General features: G+C 46.8%; 1 protein-coding gene across 2 annotated transcripts in view; it reads left to right on the top strand.

The window, feature by feature from the left end:
* The first annotated feature begins 7,974 nt into the window (after positions 1-7,974).
* Positions 7,975-17,985, top strand: part of LOC141968648 (carboxyl-terminal PDZ ligand of neuronal nitric oxide synthase protein-like) — a 37,619-nt gene continuing 27,608 nt past the window's right edge. For both annotated transcript variants that reach the window (XM_074923573.1, XM_074923572.1), the window contains exons 1-2: positions 7,975-8,185; positions 12,132-12,203. In XM_074923573.1, the coding sequence (XP_074779674.1) occupies positions 8,081-8,185; positions 12,132-12,203 (177 nt within the window). In that variant the 5' untranslated portion in view covers positions 7,975-8,080. The remainder of the gene's footprint in view (positions 8,186-12,131; positions 12,204-17,985) is intronic.

The following is a 17,985-nucleotide window of genomic DNA, read 5'->3' as shown; positions in this document are numbered from 1 at the left end:
ATAGTGACCTGCCTCTGTCTCTTATTTTACTGCCAAGCCCCAAATGAACATTTTTTAACATATATTAGAAGATTTATCCTCGCCGATGTCACAAGTGCTGAAGGAAAGCCGGGGAAATAGTTAAGATGATCTAAGGCATTAATAGGCTTTGAAGCATGGGAAATACCAAACAAAATGATTGCAAAGGGGAAATATTTTTATATCTAATTATGACTATCCACATTTCTTACCAGCCAATAACATACTAGTTGTTTTTCTACCAGAGAGGCTGTAATCTATCAGATACCTGGTTTGCACTGTACTGTATGGATAAAACCTTCATTTCATGTTGAGATAAATAGAGATGGTCTGTAGTGTGCAGCATGAAGTCAGACTGTACATGGTATTCAGGTACTGCAAGGTAGGGGAGTAAAGTATAGGCTGAGTAGTAATAAGGTAGCAAGTTAATGCAGAAGGAGAGTGTATCCCGCTGAATACTGCAAGTTGGATCTAGCAGCAGGAGAGAAATATGAAACTTTAGATCATCTGTCCCCTGTGAGGAGAAAGGAAATTTAAAGTCACTGTGTGCTCTTAAAACACAAGCTTATTTCCTGAGACCTTGCTCAGAGGGAGTTGTTGGTAAGAACAAATTGTTACTGTCTTGTGATAATGTAGTGGTTTAAACGCAGCCGGCAGCCAAACACCACGCAGCTCCTCACACATCCCCCCCACCCCTGGGGAATGGGAGAGGGAGTTGGAGGGATAAGGGTAAGGAGACCTGTAGGCTGAGATAGAAACAATTAAATAACTGAAGTAAAATTACAATAATAATTAGTAATAAAAGAACATACAAGCGAGTAATGCACAATGTGATGGCTCACCACCCCCTGGCCCAATGCCCAGCCCGTTCCCAGCTAGTGACTCCAGAGAAGAGAGAATCCTGAAACCACAATCCTGGAAGCAAGAGTGAGCTTCCTGATCACCCCTCCTCTATACATCGAGTGTGACGTTACACGATATGGAATATTTCACTGGCCAGTTTGGGTCCGTTGCTCTGGCTGTGCTCCCTCCCAGCTTCTCATGCACCTGCACACTGGCAGGACATGGGAAGTTGAAAAGTCCATGATTTCTTAGCAACAACTAAAAACATCAGTGTATTATCAACATTCTTCTCATACCAAATCCCACACTGAATCCAAAACACAGCATTGTTCTAGCTACTAAGAAAGGGGGAAAAAATTAGGTCTCTCCCATCCAAAACCAGGCCAGATAACAAGTGAATGAGAATGTGTATCCTGTCTAGGAGAACTGTACATCTGTTAGACTGTGCTGGGAAAAATATCAATGATTATTTTTTTCTGAATCATGTTCCAGTGTCAGTGAGGGTATTTGTCAGCAGGACTGAACAAAGTGTGCTCTCCGACACAGGAGGGAATTTGGCAGAGAATTGGTATAGGTGTATATTTATCAGCACAGCATCACATACCTTCAAGAGATACTTCAATTCCAATCTCACAGTATTTTGGCCTCATAAGAGCCCTTGATCTGACTCCTAATGTAATGTCCCTGTGCTTTTATTAGTTAAATTCAGGATATCAAATATAACAGAGGTGCTAATCTAATTTTATGGAAATGGGGAAGGACACTGAATTTAGTGTTTTATTTATCTCTTAGTCCAACAACTTCATTCTCATTTATCCTAAATCATAACTTACTGAATCATTATACCATGACATGCTTAACCTGATGTTTGTGTGTGCAAATACACGCCTCCCCATGATGTGCATCGATAACTGTCAGATCCAAGGATGAGGCTGGTAATAAAGCACTTTTACAGATGCAGCCCACGGATGGAAACATTTGGAGTATCAGTGCAGAGATCAGCCCATTTCCCGAAACTGTGTTAGCAGCTACTCTGCATGTATTTGCAGGAATATCCTCACTGAAAACCTAATTCTAAGAATTACCCTTTCCCAGACAGTAAATTGAACAGTTTGAGTTTCACATCTTGATAATGTGCTGATCCAAGCAACTCATACTGAAGGTGAACTGTACTGCCAACTCATGGTATACAGAGTTCATGAGTTAGACATACGAACACATCAAGCTTACGAGTTTAATAAGTAACATTTTTCTTAAATAATAAATTTTACTTCTGCCAGCAAGCTTTTTGGCTGCTGAGTTTGGATCAAATTTCTAGCTTTTATCTAGCATCGTAATGACAATAAATGTATTCTTTTCTATATTTTTCTTTTTTTTTTTTTTAAGATAGCCATGAAAGGGAAAACATTTAGTAGCATGTAATTTGCAAAAAGAGTCATAGAATCATGGAATGGGTTGGGTTGGGAAGGGACCTTAAAGATCATCTAGTTCCAACACCCCTGCCATGGGCAGGGACACCTTCCACAGCATACAATCTTTTAAAAATATCAAACTGGCCTCCTGCCAATGGCAAAATAAGGATTATTTGCAGAAATAATTTAATGTACCATTTTGAAATAGAGTACATTCCTCAAGCTATTAATAAAAAAAAAAAAAAAAGTTACTTATTAAGAACTGTCTGTCTGTGCCTGAAGTTAATAGTTCCTTTTGAAGTGATGGTGAGTTGTGTCTGTCAGTTGTACTTTCACAAATCAATAAGAATGCAATGCTTTATAAAACGAAAAGTCAGAAGAAAACATATCTAGTAAACAGACTCCACTTGGAAAATGTCAGTGGTGGTGTTACGATTCAGACTGGGTTTAAATCTGTACACACCAACCTATCCTTCCAAAGTTTATGTTAGACCACTGAAGATTTGTGGTTGACCTACATATACAAACAAAACATTTGCTGCATACTTGGGGTGGGGGGATTTCCATGACAGAAGATGATGAAAATATGCATAATTGTAGATGACATTTTTCATTCCCGAGTCCCGCTGCACGGAACTGTGGAACCGGCCATGCATGAAAGAGGCTTGCAATTCTAACGGGCGGATTGCCTGGCTGCGCTAAGCCGAACCTTCGAGACGTTAAGCTCCTGTTTCTTCTGGAGCAACACAAATCTGGTACAACCGTCTACACCAGGCAGACCCTGTACCTGCAGAGGACACGGTATGACACTGACTGAGGGGGCTGAATGACAGTTTCACATGCCACATCTGAGTTCATATCATGTGGCAGCCTCAGAGACTCACTTTAAGATTTTGCTTGCGAGTTTTCTCTGTTTTCTTCAAATCCCAAATACAACTGAGAATAACATCACACAGCTTTAGTCAACAGGACCTAATTTATCTATGCTTGCCTCCTTATTTCATCACACTGCAGCATTTATAGGACATGGTGCCCCCAGGCTTACCCAGTTAAACAAAGATTTTAGTTTATCACCTAGTGATCATGAGTGAGAATTATCTGATATAAAGCAAACAAGAGGAACTGCAGGTCAAAACACATTTCTGAACTACTTCATCTTTATTTTTATAATTTACTGACACAGAAAAGTCCAGATTTGGCAATGGTTGAGGTTTTCGATTTGCTCCTTTTTTTTCTGTTGAACTGAAGCTCAAGATCAACTCGTTTAAATGAAGTTGGGCAGTTACATAGTGGGGAATATAAATCTTTACCTCTCTTTGCTTCCAGATCTTTTTTTCACTAGGGGAGAGCACATCTTCCTAGAACGACAGAGGGAAAAACACATATGTAACCCTCTGACCTTGCAGTAGCTTTGTACGCCAACGTTTCACGGTTGTGGAGAACTCCTGACATGCTGTTCCCCTTATGTCTGCACCTCTTGATCGCTGACTATCTTAAGATACCAAGAAAAGCCAACAGATTTTGCTGTGTAGTAATACTGCTTAATTCTGCTGCCTTAAGTAAAGAAAGCAATTGTAAGGGAAATAGAATGTGTCTGAAATTTTGGAAATCCAAATCCAATACACCATTTTTTGCCTCTGCTAGCAAAGCAGGTTATTCCCATAATATGCTGTCCTCCCCTTCCCCCACATCAGCTCATCCTGCTCTGTAGGAGGAGGGGACAGAAGCTGGTTGTTCATATTATGCATAAAACCAACTCCCTGACTCTTAAATTACTATTATATATAACCAAGAGAAAATCCAAAGCCACTGAAATTAGGGAAGGGTTTTATTGCTTTGATGCACACCCCAGATGATTCACCTGTATTCATCTTTCTGTCCTATAAAGCCATCGGTAAGTCAGTTAAGTCCCTTTGGTCTTAATTGATGAAACTTTATGGCAGTTACTGCTGCTTCTCAGTAACTATGAATCAGGCATACTTTGCTTCATTCTGCCACTTTATTAAACATGTACAGAGCAATGCTGCTTTCAGGCAAATATCTCCTGGAGAACAGCAAGTGAATTCATCTGCGAAATCCCAAAGGGATGTCCACGGGTGCACTGCAAGTCTGCTAGCAGGATAATACACTTGGCTCTCAAAATTGCACCAGCACAAATAGATATTAATAACGTTGGTAAAGTTGCATGACAAAACCAAATCTGCTAAGATAGTAAGCGTGCAGAGATTTCTCAGATCTCACAAGTGTGATAGGGAAGTGATTTCCTGTAGCAGAGGTTTTGTCTGCCATTACTGGATGTCTGTCTGGTTGTTCTTGCTATGTCACATCTTATTTATCATTTAAAATCTTTGCAGCTCTGCTGTGCAGAAGTGCTTAAAATGGTTAGCAGAAGGGTGGAAAATTCCTTGGCATTAATACCAGGTCTCCTTTGGAAAGCATGCAGTGCCTCTGCAACTCCTTTATCTGAGTTGCGAAGGTAGGTTTGGAAGAAACTTGACAGGATCAGATGGGAGCAACAGCTACCTTCCCTGCAAACCAGCTGACAAAATGATTAAAGAACGCCCTGCGTATAATACCCACTGCCTGATTTACACCACATTTGAGGTGTCTTCAAAAAATTAAGCTGTATAGGAAGAGGGATTTCCATCCAGAGTAAATGTCAACGCAGACAGAAATGTGCATCCATGTGAGAGAAAGAGAAGGAAAGAAATCTTGGTAGCCCGCGCCTGAAAAAGAAAGCTGATATAAACCTGTTCTCTGCAAAAACACTTGAAGCTCTGAGCCAAGAAGCTGTCTTTGGTGCTTCACTCCTACTGTGTTCAGAGAAATGGGACTTTCTATGTGTGCTTTGCACATCAAAGGAACAACTAGCTCAGTACCTCCATCTTATGCAAACACCCACTATGAAGTTTGGCTGACTGCTCACGTCAAGAAGGGGTAATGCTAGCAGGGGTTTGTTTATACTAAATCTGTGACGATGCACTGTGTAACTTTAATTCCACTTATTTGCTCAGTTTTATTAGCCAGAAGAAAAGGCATATATAGAAAAGGCAGCTTTCATACCTGCAACGGAGTCAAAGAATTTTCTTTGCCCAACTACAGAGTTAACAGCTTTAAGTTTAGCAGCCTTCAGACTCAATTCTCAAACACAGATCCAAACCATTAACCTTAGAAGAGCTAAGCCCCACAAAAAGTTCACAGAAGTTAATGAACATGGAATATTAAACACCTCCATTCAGTTGTGATCTAACACAGTCTGGCACTGCAAGCTTTATTAAATCACAGTTGCCTTATTTTTCTCAGCGTTCCCATGAGATGTTTCTTTCCCCCTACCCAAAGGATTTTATAATCTGTGGGATACTGGAGAGCACCAGAACAGAAATAAAAAGGCCATTCTTGTTATTTCATCCTGTTCTTTCTATCAGATTAAAAAATGTAACTATCCCAAGCAAAGTCCATAATGCTCCCACTTATATAGGAATGCTCTTTTGGCAATGTGAGGGTAATGAGGAGAAACTTTCAGCAGCTCAGCACCATGACAGGTTCATGCATGCCTCAGTTAAAATGCAGAATTGCAGAATCAATGTAGAGACTCACCAGTAGCGGCTGTGTTAGGTTTTTTCCCCTTACTAGTTGAGCTTTGCTGGCGTTAGCATCAAAGGAAGCATAAGCACAGGCTGAATGGGTGGCATCTCCTCCTCTATGGGCTTAGGAGAACCAAAGGACTGAATCTTGCTCAATCAGTCCAAGGACATTTGCACACAAAATCTAGGTTATTCATTCAGGTCAATGAATATATTTTTTAAATCAAGATTCATACAAGATAAGAAAAGTGCCATGAAATGTTAAGTACACTAGACAACAGCATAAGATCACACAAAAACTCACTAACAAAGAACTAAACCGATGCATCTGCAGGCGAGATGTGTATCTAGAGTCACATACTGGGCAGAAATCAATTTATGCATTTACACACCTGAAACAAAACCTATTTTCAGTTATGTTGTACCAAAGAGGGATTAGCAAAAATATAATATTTAAATGAGAGGGTAATGCAATATTATAGCTTAGAAGAAAGAAAGAGCAGCCTGTCTGAGAACAGAAAAATTTAGCAAAGACAGGAGGCTGACCACAGAATCCACCCCAGCACGAGTGCCAGAATGAGCTGCTAATACCACAAAATACTTGAACATGTAGGCTCACAGTCAGTGAACCCATGTTAATTCTTTGGACATTTTCTCCCTCTCTTAATTGTAAGTTTCTGGATTTTTGGCTCTTGCCCATCTCCCACTGACTTATAAGTACTCAGAGATGCCAAGAAAGTGAGGATGATTACAGTCCCGAGATGGAGACAGGGAGTTGTGCGCTGTCTGCCTGTGGCCAAAATTTTCTCTCTTGCTAATGTGAAAGCCACATAAAAGGTGGTGTCCAGCAACGTTCAAGCCTCTGCCTGGGGAGTTACTTGTATGACAAAAAGTTACAACTGATCACTCAAAAATTAATTCTTGGGAACCCAGAGATCAGTTGGAGAACATATAAGCCTCTACCCCTTGGATTCTCCGCAATTCCCATTTCTGATCATTCCTGTAAAGAGCAAGGAGCGCGGCTGTACTAACAGTCAGAAGACACGTCTTGGGTCTCGCCGTTGCAGCTGAGCATGTGCCGCTGCCTGCCGAGAGCTCGGGCACGTCGGGCACCCCGGAGTGCCTCGCCTCACCGCCGGGACGACGCGGGGGGGAAAGCACCGCGGGTGCACGGGCACAGCGGGCACATCCCATGCCCACGGCTGGGATCCTGGGGGTGGATTGAGTTGGCCAGTGGACACCAACTGTGCGACGGGCTTCTGGTAGAGGGCACGTACTAATTACTAACAGAGCTGTCAGTCACATTAACACTGGAATATATAGTGGTGCTAGCCTACATTCTTGCGCCGGAGCTGCAGTGAGATCCCGGATCATTGCGGGCGCTGTCTTTTTAGAATTTCTAACACGGGAAATAGAGCAGGTGCTGCTGATGTGATACAGCGTGACTTGCACCGTCCAAAAAAGCAAACAATTGGGTTAAAGAGGAGACGGTCCGTAACCCCTGCCCTCAGGAGCACGGTGCTGCAGCTGACCCCCACGGCCCCACCGCCCAGCCCGAGGCGTGCTCAGGACACCTCCGCACCGCACATCTCCAGCTCCAAACTGGGGTCTGGCGGCTTTGTGCCCTCAGAGGTTATGACCCGGTATCGCTCCTCTGTACTAAAACGGCACCACCAGGCCAGGCCAGCCCCGGACACGCAGAACGGCAAAACCTCCACACGCCCGGATTCAACACGGTGCTTCGGGTGTTCATTAAAGCTCCCAGAGTCGAATTCGCGAGGCGGCACCGCGACTCCGGGGGCTCTGCGCCTTCCGAGGGCCGAGGCCAGCTCCCGCCGGGGGCCAGCGCTCACGCCGGAGCGCGGGGTGGCCGCTCGGCGGCAGCCGGAGCGGGCTCGGGGGTTCGGGAAAGCCCCGCGCTGCTCCAGGGGCGCTGCCTCTCCGCGGAGCGCCGGGCCGCGGGTCCCGGCGGGGCCGGCCGAGGCGGGGCGGCCGCGGGCAGGGCGGGCTCCCGCCGCCCCCCGCATCACATGAGGGAACTTCGGGCCAATGGCGCCGCGGCGGGGGCCGGGGCCCCGCTCGCACCCGCGGACGCTCATTCAAAACGCGGCCGGGCTCGGGCACCGCCAGCCCCGTACCCCTGCCCCGGCTCCGCGGGGCCGGGCGCTGCCGGCGGGGATGCCCGGCGGGGCCGCGGCCTGAGGCGGCCGCCCGCCCGCCGCCATGCCGGTGAAGAACCGGTACAACCTGGTGGACGATGGCTGCGACTCCCGCGTCCCGCTGCACAACGAGGAGGCCTTCCAGCACGGCATCCACTTCCAGGCCAAGGTGAGCCCCGGCCGCGCTCCCCACAGCCCCCGGCGGCGGCGGGCCCGGCGCCTCGCTCGGGCAGGGGGTGGCACAGCAGGACACCCCCCCAGCCTGTCAGAGCCCCTCGCCCCTGCCAGGCTCCGGGGGGCTTTGGCGGAGGCTTCCCCAGGCCGGTTCCCTCCGCAGCGCCGGGCCCTCTTTACCCTCGCCCGTTGCAGACCAGCCCTGGGCACAGCTGCCCCCGGCAGGGCATGTGCTGGCCACAGGGCGAGTGGCCACAGGGCCGATGGCACCGCGGGCTCGAGGCCGGGGCTCGCTGTGCCCCCTCCAGCCTTGCCCACGGTGTCTTTCTTCAGCCCTGCAAGTGCCCCGAGCCCATGTGACTCTGCTGGATCTAAGGAGGTCTAAAAAAACCCACAAACCCCCCCGATGAAAGCCTCACATTTAATGATCACAATCAAACAGGTTCTTGCTCTTTTCTTAGTATTTTTTCAGCTGTTTAATCCTTAGAAGCCACCTTGTGCGCTTCATTTGAGAACCGATCTGGAAAGACCCCTCTTGCCAGCGCCGCGGGGGCTGTCGGTGCCAGATGCACGTGCCCGTCCTTGTCCCCTGCCGGGCAGGACCCCCGTTCCTGCCGCAGTGAGGGCACAAGCTCTCTATTCCCCTGGAAACCAGCAGACTGTTACGTGCTGCTTAAAACCACGGTAGTGCCTTATTCCATCTGACCTGTCCCCGCGTGAAAAGCTGGGCGGGCAACGTCTTCGTTTAGATGCGTGCAAGTCTTCAGGTGTCGGAAGGAAATACCGATATTGTCAGAAATTTCATATTGATCATGAAAACGGTCTGGCAGCGCAGCATCACTCTTCGAAAGTGACTCCATTGGAATTGACATTCTGTAGACAGCGCAGGGAATGGGTTTATAATTCAGCTGACAAGAAGAATTACATTTTGCTGGAGCAACTGTAGGGTTGCCTTCCCTTCTTTGCAGGTGGCCTAATACAGATTAGAAATGGAATTCACGCCTGCTGTCTCCTGAGCTGGAAAGAAGGGGCATATATATTCAAATAAAGCTTTGAAATATGGATTTTGTGCGTTTTGGTTTTCCTGCTAAAAGAGCTGTAAGGTTTAAGATGGATCTGAATAGACAGTTAATCACATATTTTAAAAATCTCTCTCTTCCTTACAGGGGAAAAGTAATTAATCTTTGATTTCTTTTTTTAAGTTAACATTTTTTTATGCCACAGACTGTGCTGAGGAGAAGAAAAATCCTTATTTTGTTTTTTTTTTTTTTTTAAAAGATGTAAAGCAACTGTACCTTTAATTGAGTGAAATGGGCTTCTTCAGATTGACAGCTTCAGAGCTATTTGGAGAGTAGATAACACACTGTTAAGATGTGTGGGTCTGAGATGGGGTTTGCATTACCTTAGTAACGTGCTTACTCCGTTCTGCTCTAAAGTCTGTCTCTTCCAGTTAGGACACTCATTGTGGCACAACAGTCAGCTGCAACCCTGACAATGACAAGGCCGTAACTGCCTGCCAGGTGTCTCGCACCAGGCAATCTTACTGACCACATTTAGTCCCTAATCTCTACATACCAAACTGTCTTACTTGCCCTATAATCTTCAGTGACAAACTTCACGAGGTCAATACCGGGAGCTGCTTGTGGAAAGGGGGCTGTTTCTGCAGAGCTTTGTGAGCTGGCAGGGCTCTGCGTGGGAGCACAAGTACCCAAACTCTACAGGAAGGCCAAAGCAGGGAGTCTGGGAGAATCTCTTCTGGCTCAGCCATCACCAGCTCTCCTTTTGCCCCCACCTGTTAATTCATCTTTGGTAGCGTGGCCTGTTCCCCACCGCAGCTCTATTGTTCATCACAAGGCCAGCCGGCTGCGCGGGATTGATCGGGATTACCTGTGACTGTACTGACAGCCACCACAGAGCAGGGAAGGAGATGCCTGCAAAGCAAAGAGACCACAGATCTGCAGCCACACGGATGTGCCCTCGCCACCGGCACAGAGGGAAATCCTGGCTCTATCGCTCCCTTCCCTGCTGCCCTCAAACTCTCATGGTCTGTGTGGTTTACCAAAGGCTATAGCTGAACTTAACTGCTCTTAAAAATGCCATTTTGCAAAGGCATTTACAGAAGCATCAGAAAAGCCAGATGACCTTTCAGATTGCTTGCGGTGTTTATTTCAAGGCAGGCGAAAGAGCAGTAAATACTGAGCCAGGAGAACTCATCTCTGAAAGCACTACCAAGTAGAAGTTTTCCAAGATAAAACCCATTTCAGGTGTTACGGTAGAGAAGTAAAACCAGATCTGTGTCAGTACCAGTGATAGCTATGGGGCTGCTCTTGGGGAATTGTTTTGTCTCTGTTCATATGTATATTATCACCCTGAATATTTGCATGGGCCTCCTGATTAGCTGCCCCTTCCCCTTCCCTCTCTATAGGGGAACAACTTCAAAAAAAAAAAAAAATCTTGAAACCCCACAACTTGAAAACACACACTCAAAACCCGGATGCAATTCATCAACCAAAGGCTCTTGAGAGGGTAACTAAGCTTTGTAAACTGCCCTCTGCTCCCCTCACTAACCTGCCTGCGACAGCTGTGCAGAGATGGGCTGTGTGGCACTGAGGGAGCTGACAGAGCCTGCTGGGAACCTGCCAGCCCTGGGTCCAGCACCCTGCCCTTGGCTCCAGGGCCACAGCACCGCACCCGGCACCAGCCCGTGCTGGCGGAACGCTCGCATTTCTCATCGGGCTGCTCACCCTCTCACTCAGATGGCATTTTTCTTGCTCTCACTAACATGCCCCGGACGTGCAAGTTATTCCTCAGAGCTGTGAGCCACAGCGCTGCACAACTGTAATGTCCTTTTGTTCCACGTGCGAGGTGACTGTCTAGGACACTGCATGTTTTCCTCATTCCCAAGGCTGAGCTGGCAGCTTTGTGCCTCCTCCGCTTGGCAGTGATGCGGGCAGCACTCCCTCCTGTGCATCTGTGCCACGTGTGCTGCCACAGGTCCCACCGCCCTGCAGCAGCCGCCTCCTGCCAACAGGTACAACCGGAACCCGCTTTGGCACACCAGCGTTACAACCCGGCGTAAAGGGAGAGTACAAGCAGCGCAGGGAACAGCACAGAGCAGGAAGCTGTCTGCCTTCAGGTCTTCCCTAACAACCCACATACTGCTATTGCATGCAAGGGAACAGGCAAATGACTTGCAGAAAGCTGTAGGTGTGGTGAAGTGGTAGAGGCGGAGGTGCTGGGAACCCACCATCTGCCCGCAGCTCAGCGCCCCAGTAAGGGGCCCTGCTGGGACTGGTGCTGACACTTAAATGCAGACACCCAATGCCAAGGGCAGCCGCTGTCGCAGTTCAGCCAGGCAGCTCGTTTAGGACTGAAGCTCCCATAGCATAGTTAAAAACAGCTCATGTAGGACACAGATTTAAGCTAGTTTACCAGGCTTCTGCAGAGCTGAGCTGGTCCAACCAAGCAGGGACAATGGTGTCCAGAAGGAGGATAGCCCAGACTGAAAAGTTAGGCCAGTATCACAAGCCTTTTCCGGAAAACCTAGTTGCTGCACATCCTGGCAACTTTTCAACTCTTAAGTGCTTTTAGCTCTGAGTCTGTTAAAAGCAGGTGTAGTGAGGAATGTCAAAGGATGGACAGTCCCATTTTCAGGCCCACGGGATCGTGACTTGATTAGCAACAGATGCTGCCCTGCAAAGCACTGGTAAAGGCACATCCAGAATCTGAATGAGGTCAGAGGCTCACACCCGACATTAGAAATCCATGAACTTCTTCCTGACTTTGATAATATTATCCACAGCAGATATTCCTATTGTGTCCTGGGTCAAGGGAATCTAACCAAGCAGGGACTAAATTAACGAGACACTGCTTGTTTTGAAGCAGCCTACACCATTAACTTGGGCATTGCTTTACAAACATCTCACTGTTCTGTCTTTCAGTACATCGGTAGCTTGGACGTACCCAGGCCCAACAGCCGCGTGGAGATTGTGGCAGCCATGAGAAGGATTCGGGTAAGTTCAAAAGAGCTGAACCCCACCTGGAATAAAAGGTTACATTCACTGGAGTGACTTGGTTGCAGTGTGCTGTTCTGCATTTCCCCCCAACCCTTCCTATCTGGAGCTCAAATCTCAGCACAATCAGGATTGTTACAACCTTCTCCAGAAATTCCCAAGCCACATTAGGACAGACCCATCCCCTGCTCTTTGCGAAGGGCTCAGTTAGCAAAACTCAGACATAAAACCCTAGTCTCTGCTGAGCAGGCATTGAAATTCTTGAACCTAAGAGATGCATTTAGCCTGTTTGGATTTTTGTGTGTGTGAAAAAGGAGATGTACACAATCAGCTCCACAAAAGCACAAATTCATTGGCAGTTCCAAATACATTATGTTGTTATATATTGAAATATAAGTGGCCTGGCAGATGTTATGAATGTAAATCCCATCAGGCTAGACTTTGTGGATTCTGCTGCTTATGGAATAATTTGCTGCTTTCCCCCATCCTCCAGTACAGTTTTACAGTTCCTGTTTCTCATCATCAAGTCTGCGCTCTTCCTCCTGTAGCCCTTTATTCTTCAGAACAGCCTGTGAATGGTCACCAGATTTAGCTACGATTAGCAGGGTAGCTAGCTTACATCTGCTTCATGTATAACCAGTTCAAGTGTATCTACCCCAAAAGGCAGTGCAGCTGTTGTGCCTGGCTCAAGTTTTGCAGGGGTCTTAATCCTGAGGCAGTTCATATGTCTCACATCAACTGAAGAAGGTTTGAGAATCTTCCACTTCAAGCTTTGAAGGGATTATCCTATTTCCCCCCCCTCCCCCCGCAGTGTTTAACCATCTAATTTTCATTTAGAATAGTGCTTTTTAAACTTAGCCTGTAACCGGCTGGGGAGCTGATGTATTCATCTCCAGCCAAGCTCAGAAATGACATTCCCCTGCCTTTGCCTGCTCAGACTATTAGCACAGCTCTTGCTCAGAACACGGTGCAGCAGCAGTCTAAATTGCCTGGTTATTTATGGAACAGGTGAACATCTATAGGAGCTAAAGGCAATAAGCGAGAACTACCAGGGCAACTTAGATGCTGGTATAACTATTGGTAATTTTTGAGCTGAATCAATATTTAGCATCAGATTTGACGCTTCACTTCTGCCGATCTTTGACTGGCTAACACTCTTGCAAGAAAAAGCAGACAGTATTTTTTTTAATACCAGTTTCTAGAAAGTGGTGCATTCTGTTTTCACCCCTGCTATTGCCATGATGGTATCTAGCTCAGAGACTTGGCAGGGCAGTAGCATGCCTGAGTGCTACATGAAGCATATAAGAAACCACTCTGCATTCATGGATGCCATCAGTTAATCTTATCACACAATATTTTTAAAGTAAGCATCCTGTATTCTATACTGGGTTTTTAATCTTGGAAGCCCTTTCCAAAAAGGGAGGGCTTCCCTTTTCATGTGCGTATTGTACAGCAGGATCTTATTCAGACACTTCCTGGCTGCTGAGCGGAAGATGCTCCTCTATTGAAGATAGTTAATTGGCACTGATCCTTAATTAGAGCATAAAGAATGAACTGGGAGGTCTTTGAAGAGAATTCTGGTGCATAGAGTACACAACCTAGGAACTGAGGGAAGATGGGAGTTATTTATGTAGCGTTCATTTGCATGCAGAGGCCTTGTCTGTACTAGAGTTTTTTTCCCATGGACTTTCAGCAGCACCAGTTGCAACTGGGAGGAAACACTGGAAGAAGCTATTGGTGGAAACTAGTATTTTGCTACCATCTTATTGTGAGTGGTAGTTTGCACTGTAAGAACGAGAAAGGTCCTGCAGCCCTGCCAAGTCTTGGCAGGGGCACGTTGTGCTGAAGCTTTCATCCTTTGTGCACTCCAGTGTTCCTCTGGAATTCTCTGCTGGAGCGGAAACGAAAAGTCGCCCAGTACAAGCCCCAGCACAACATTTCCTCTGCTGCTCTCTGTGCCCTGCGACATGGGAGGAGGCAGCATGAGCCGTGACCGGAGCAGTCGGTGACGGAGCGGGCTGAGCGCAGGGGCAGCCCCACAGCACGGGCAGGCGGTTACTCATTGCTTCTGCCACTCCAAAAGGGAACCAGGGAGGAGGATGAGGAGTCACAGCTCTGTATTTTCCAGGCTCTGACAGAGCTGGTTACTGTAGTTATTCATTAGTAAAGGGATACAAGCTGAAACTGCCTTCCTACTACCAGGTCTGATTCTGGTCTCCGGTCTGTGATTAAAAGCACTTGCCCCAGGGAAGAAAAACCTTGAGCTACCTAACACTTAAAGTTGTCCTTGGAGTGTGGGGAGAGAGAGAGGGCGGTAAGAAAAGTAGCAACTCCAGGTGCTATGTCTACTCCTTGGCATCTTACTGTCTTGTGTCTTGTACCGGGCTCTTTTGCCAGTTGCATATGAATTATGCCAGGGAACCTGGGAGGAATTCAGTGGTATTCTCCAGGCGTTAGCCGAGCTGTCTGCTTGCAGACTTCAGGACATACAGAGTGCACAGGCTATAGGACATTACTCCCAGCGTGCCTGAAATGACATGTTTTCACATTAGTCTGCTGAAACTGCAGTCCACTCTTTTGCAGTCGGTATTTAAGATGCACTCTCACAGTAAAGCTTAAGTCCATATTCCTGACTGAATGGATGCTTGTAGAATTACTAGCAGTACTCCATTAGGCACACACTAGATTCCCAGTTCATAACAGACTGGAAAACCTTGTCTCGTCATGTTCTGTGCTCCCACTGGAGGGAATGCAAATGCAATAGGTAGAACAGTGAAGCTGCTGTTCTTAGCTTTCCATTATGCAGAGCTAGACAACTTTAAATTTGCTAATCCAGTGGATTATTAGCTACATACAGCTGCCATGTTATTATATGATCACCAGAGTTCAAACTAATCCCTCTGCCTCCTTTTGCCCTGGCAGGGAAGATGATGAAATTAGTTTGCTACTTGAATAAGTACACTGTGCTCTGACAGGCGCGTCGAGTTGCTGTTTATGAGAGTCCAACTCATTGCACAGCTCCAAGCACCCGGTGCAGGCAGGCGTTCCTCCACCTCCCAGGGAGAAGCCGCACGCCACATCTGCTGTCTCCTGCTGCCCGAGGCCATCCAGGTCTGGGTGTCTGGCAGCGCTCGCTCCGACTCCTGCGTTCGGAGTCAGCGTTCTGGTGGAGCTGGCTTTCTCCTGAAGTGGATTCATCTGCAGATATTTGAGCCTTCTCAGCACTCTAGGGAGCTTATGTACAATATAAGATTTTTCTTCCTGCAGAAGTGGCAGCTAATGTGAAGAATGTGAAAGTCCTTCTTGAGGGCCCAAATAGCTCCCTGATTCAGCAGGATCACCCTTTGCCTAGACGCGTGACTTGTTGCTGCCTGTTAGTGAACAACTAAATAGCCGAGTTCTCCCCTTAGCCAGGTAAAGGATCTCACAAAATTTAAGAGGAAAGAGGTCGTGGAGACCACACAACACAAACAGTAACAGGAAAGCTTTGCTAAAGACACCTATGGGTACAAGCTTAGGGGTAAAGATGAGTTTCGTAAAACACAGAACATTTTCTTGAAGCTCCTGAGGTTGCTTGGGAAATCTTGCCCTGAGAGACCAGGGAATGGCTTTATGTGAAGGCTTAACATCACAACACGTCCTGCATCCATTCCCCTGCTTCTGCAGAGCTAGCACTGGCCAGAGGAGACACAGTCAGAGCACCTCTACCCTCAGTGCAGCACCTCGCAGCCAGTCAAGCAGCCCTTGTGAAATGCTGCTATTTTGAGTGATGAGTTGCACAAGGACATGACAGGAGTAAGCGTCAAAGCCTGTCATCCCCACAGACGGCCTGCTGCCAGCAATTCCCCAAGTCACTCCATTTAATTACCTTTACAGCGCAGAATCAGTTTCCCTGGAATTTGCACTTGAGATTCTAAGAAGCCTAGAAATTTCAGGTCTGATTGGAAGGTCTAGCTTGGACCTAAGCAGGTATTAACACTCAGAAAGGAGCCAGATGTTGAATTATTTAATCATTTCATAAGGGAACAGCCAACTGGTGCTATGCCCATCCAAGCACCAGGATGAACAAACAGGAGGCAGGCATCCAGACTAATGTGTTTCTTCTGTTACCTCCACATTTCTTAGGCTTAATTTAATTGAGAAGTCTTTTTCCCCAGAGGCCAGTGTGCCAGAGAAGCAGGAACATTTATAAATCTTGACGCAGGATACAACAGAAATGCCTGCGTTCTCACTTCAGCCTCCCTGTTACCCTGATCATTCTTGGCTGCATCCACACTCAAGCAGAGCCTCAATGCTTTGCAATTTCTCCACACAGTATTCTAGCGAGGAAATGCAATGTAGCCACGCTGTAAGTCATACTGACTGTCAGATATCAACTGGTAGTGTTGAAGTGTGACATGCCATCAGTTTAAATCAGGATGAGTGAAAGTTACAATCCTACAATGCAACCTTGCGAAGCGGAGGCAGCAGGGACGGCCACACAGAGCCTGCCTCTCCCACACCCCAGCAGCTCCCAGTCTGAACGCTGGGCTGGCTTCATGAGGCAGCTTGCACTTAAAGCCACACCAGGCTATAAACTCCAGTGGTTCAGGAGCAAATATGGATGTCATTTATCTGCTCTTGCTACAGGAGAGGAACCAGGTGGACAGCTGGCAGAGGACAGGGTGTCTGTCTTCAGCCATCTCAGTTCAATTTATCACTGTGTGGCAGACTTGGAAGGTAGAGACATTTAATAGACTTGTTCATGACATTCTTCTAGAACACGGTTCCTTTAGTTTTCCCAGACAGACAGCCTTAATGCAGAGGAGAAGTTCACCAAGATAACTGCTGAATAGATTTCTCTGATGTATTCTGCCTATAAGACCAAGTTATTATGCTTGGAGCTAAGTTTTCCTGCCAGCTTCATGTTAATCTGAGCTGGAGTTGTGATCAGCACTAAAAAAAGATAGAAGCTGAACTCCCAGCTGCTGGGTTCTTGGTTCATCTTTGCAGCCTCTCCCACTATGATGAAGTTATTTGGTCTGCTGCAGCTGAAGCACAGACTCAGATGTGGAAGTGCAAACTGCTGAAGCTCTTGCCCTGGTGTAGACCTCTGTAGCTGCATGCTGGGATCTGTTGTTGTTGGATGGGAGTTTATTCTGCTGCAGTTCCTGGAGGGCTTTTCCTTTCAGCCTCTTTGGAAGAGCATTCAAATGCTCAATTAATGACAGCCCTGGGCTGTGAAAGAAAACAATCCTAGCTTAAAATATTTCAACAGCCCTCAGACTGCTGGTGTAGACTGACCCTTAGTTCTCAGAATGCCATGCACCTTCCATTCGTTTACAGGAAGGTGAAGGAAAAACATATGACAGTTCTTACACGGTTAGAGAGTAAAACACGAGCACCTTGAATGTCTGCTCCAACCCTCTAGCACACCCTGAGCCAGTTAAGGACACAGCTGATAGTACACAGTGGTTGTGGGAAAATGCTCCATGTTGGTAACCAAGTCTCATTTACTAGAAGCTTTACAGACAGAACTGGGCCATGTCAGTTCACCCAAGGCCTTTAAATAAATATTGTCATCACATAGCGACATTCACTAGATCACTGGAGGAACAGCACTGTAGAAGATAGTCTGGTCGTGGATCCAGTCAACACTTATACTGACAAGCATACAGGCAGACAGCAGACCTTAGTATAAGAACATGAGAGGAGGACTTCAGGGAGACAAGCTTCCCCAACATTTCTCTTCCTCCTTCTCCTCTATACCAAAAGGGCTATGTATTTACCCCAAAATGTGCTC

Source organism: Athene noctua, chromosome 20 (assembly GCF_965140245.1).
Source record: "Athene noctua chromosome 20, bAthNoc1.hap1.1, whole genome shotgun sequence".
NCBI classification, from domain to species: domain Eukaryota; kingdom Metazoa; phylum Chordata; class Aves; order Strigiformes; family Strigidae; genus Athene; species Athene noctua.
Note: the sequence above shows the minus strand (reverse complement) of the source record. Positions and strands in the feature narration are given on the sequence as shown.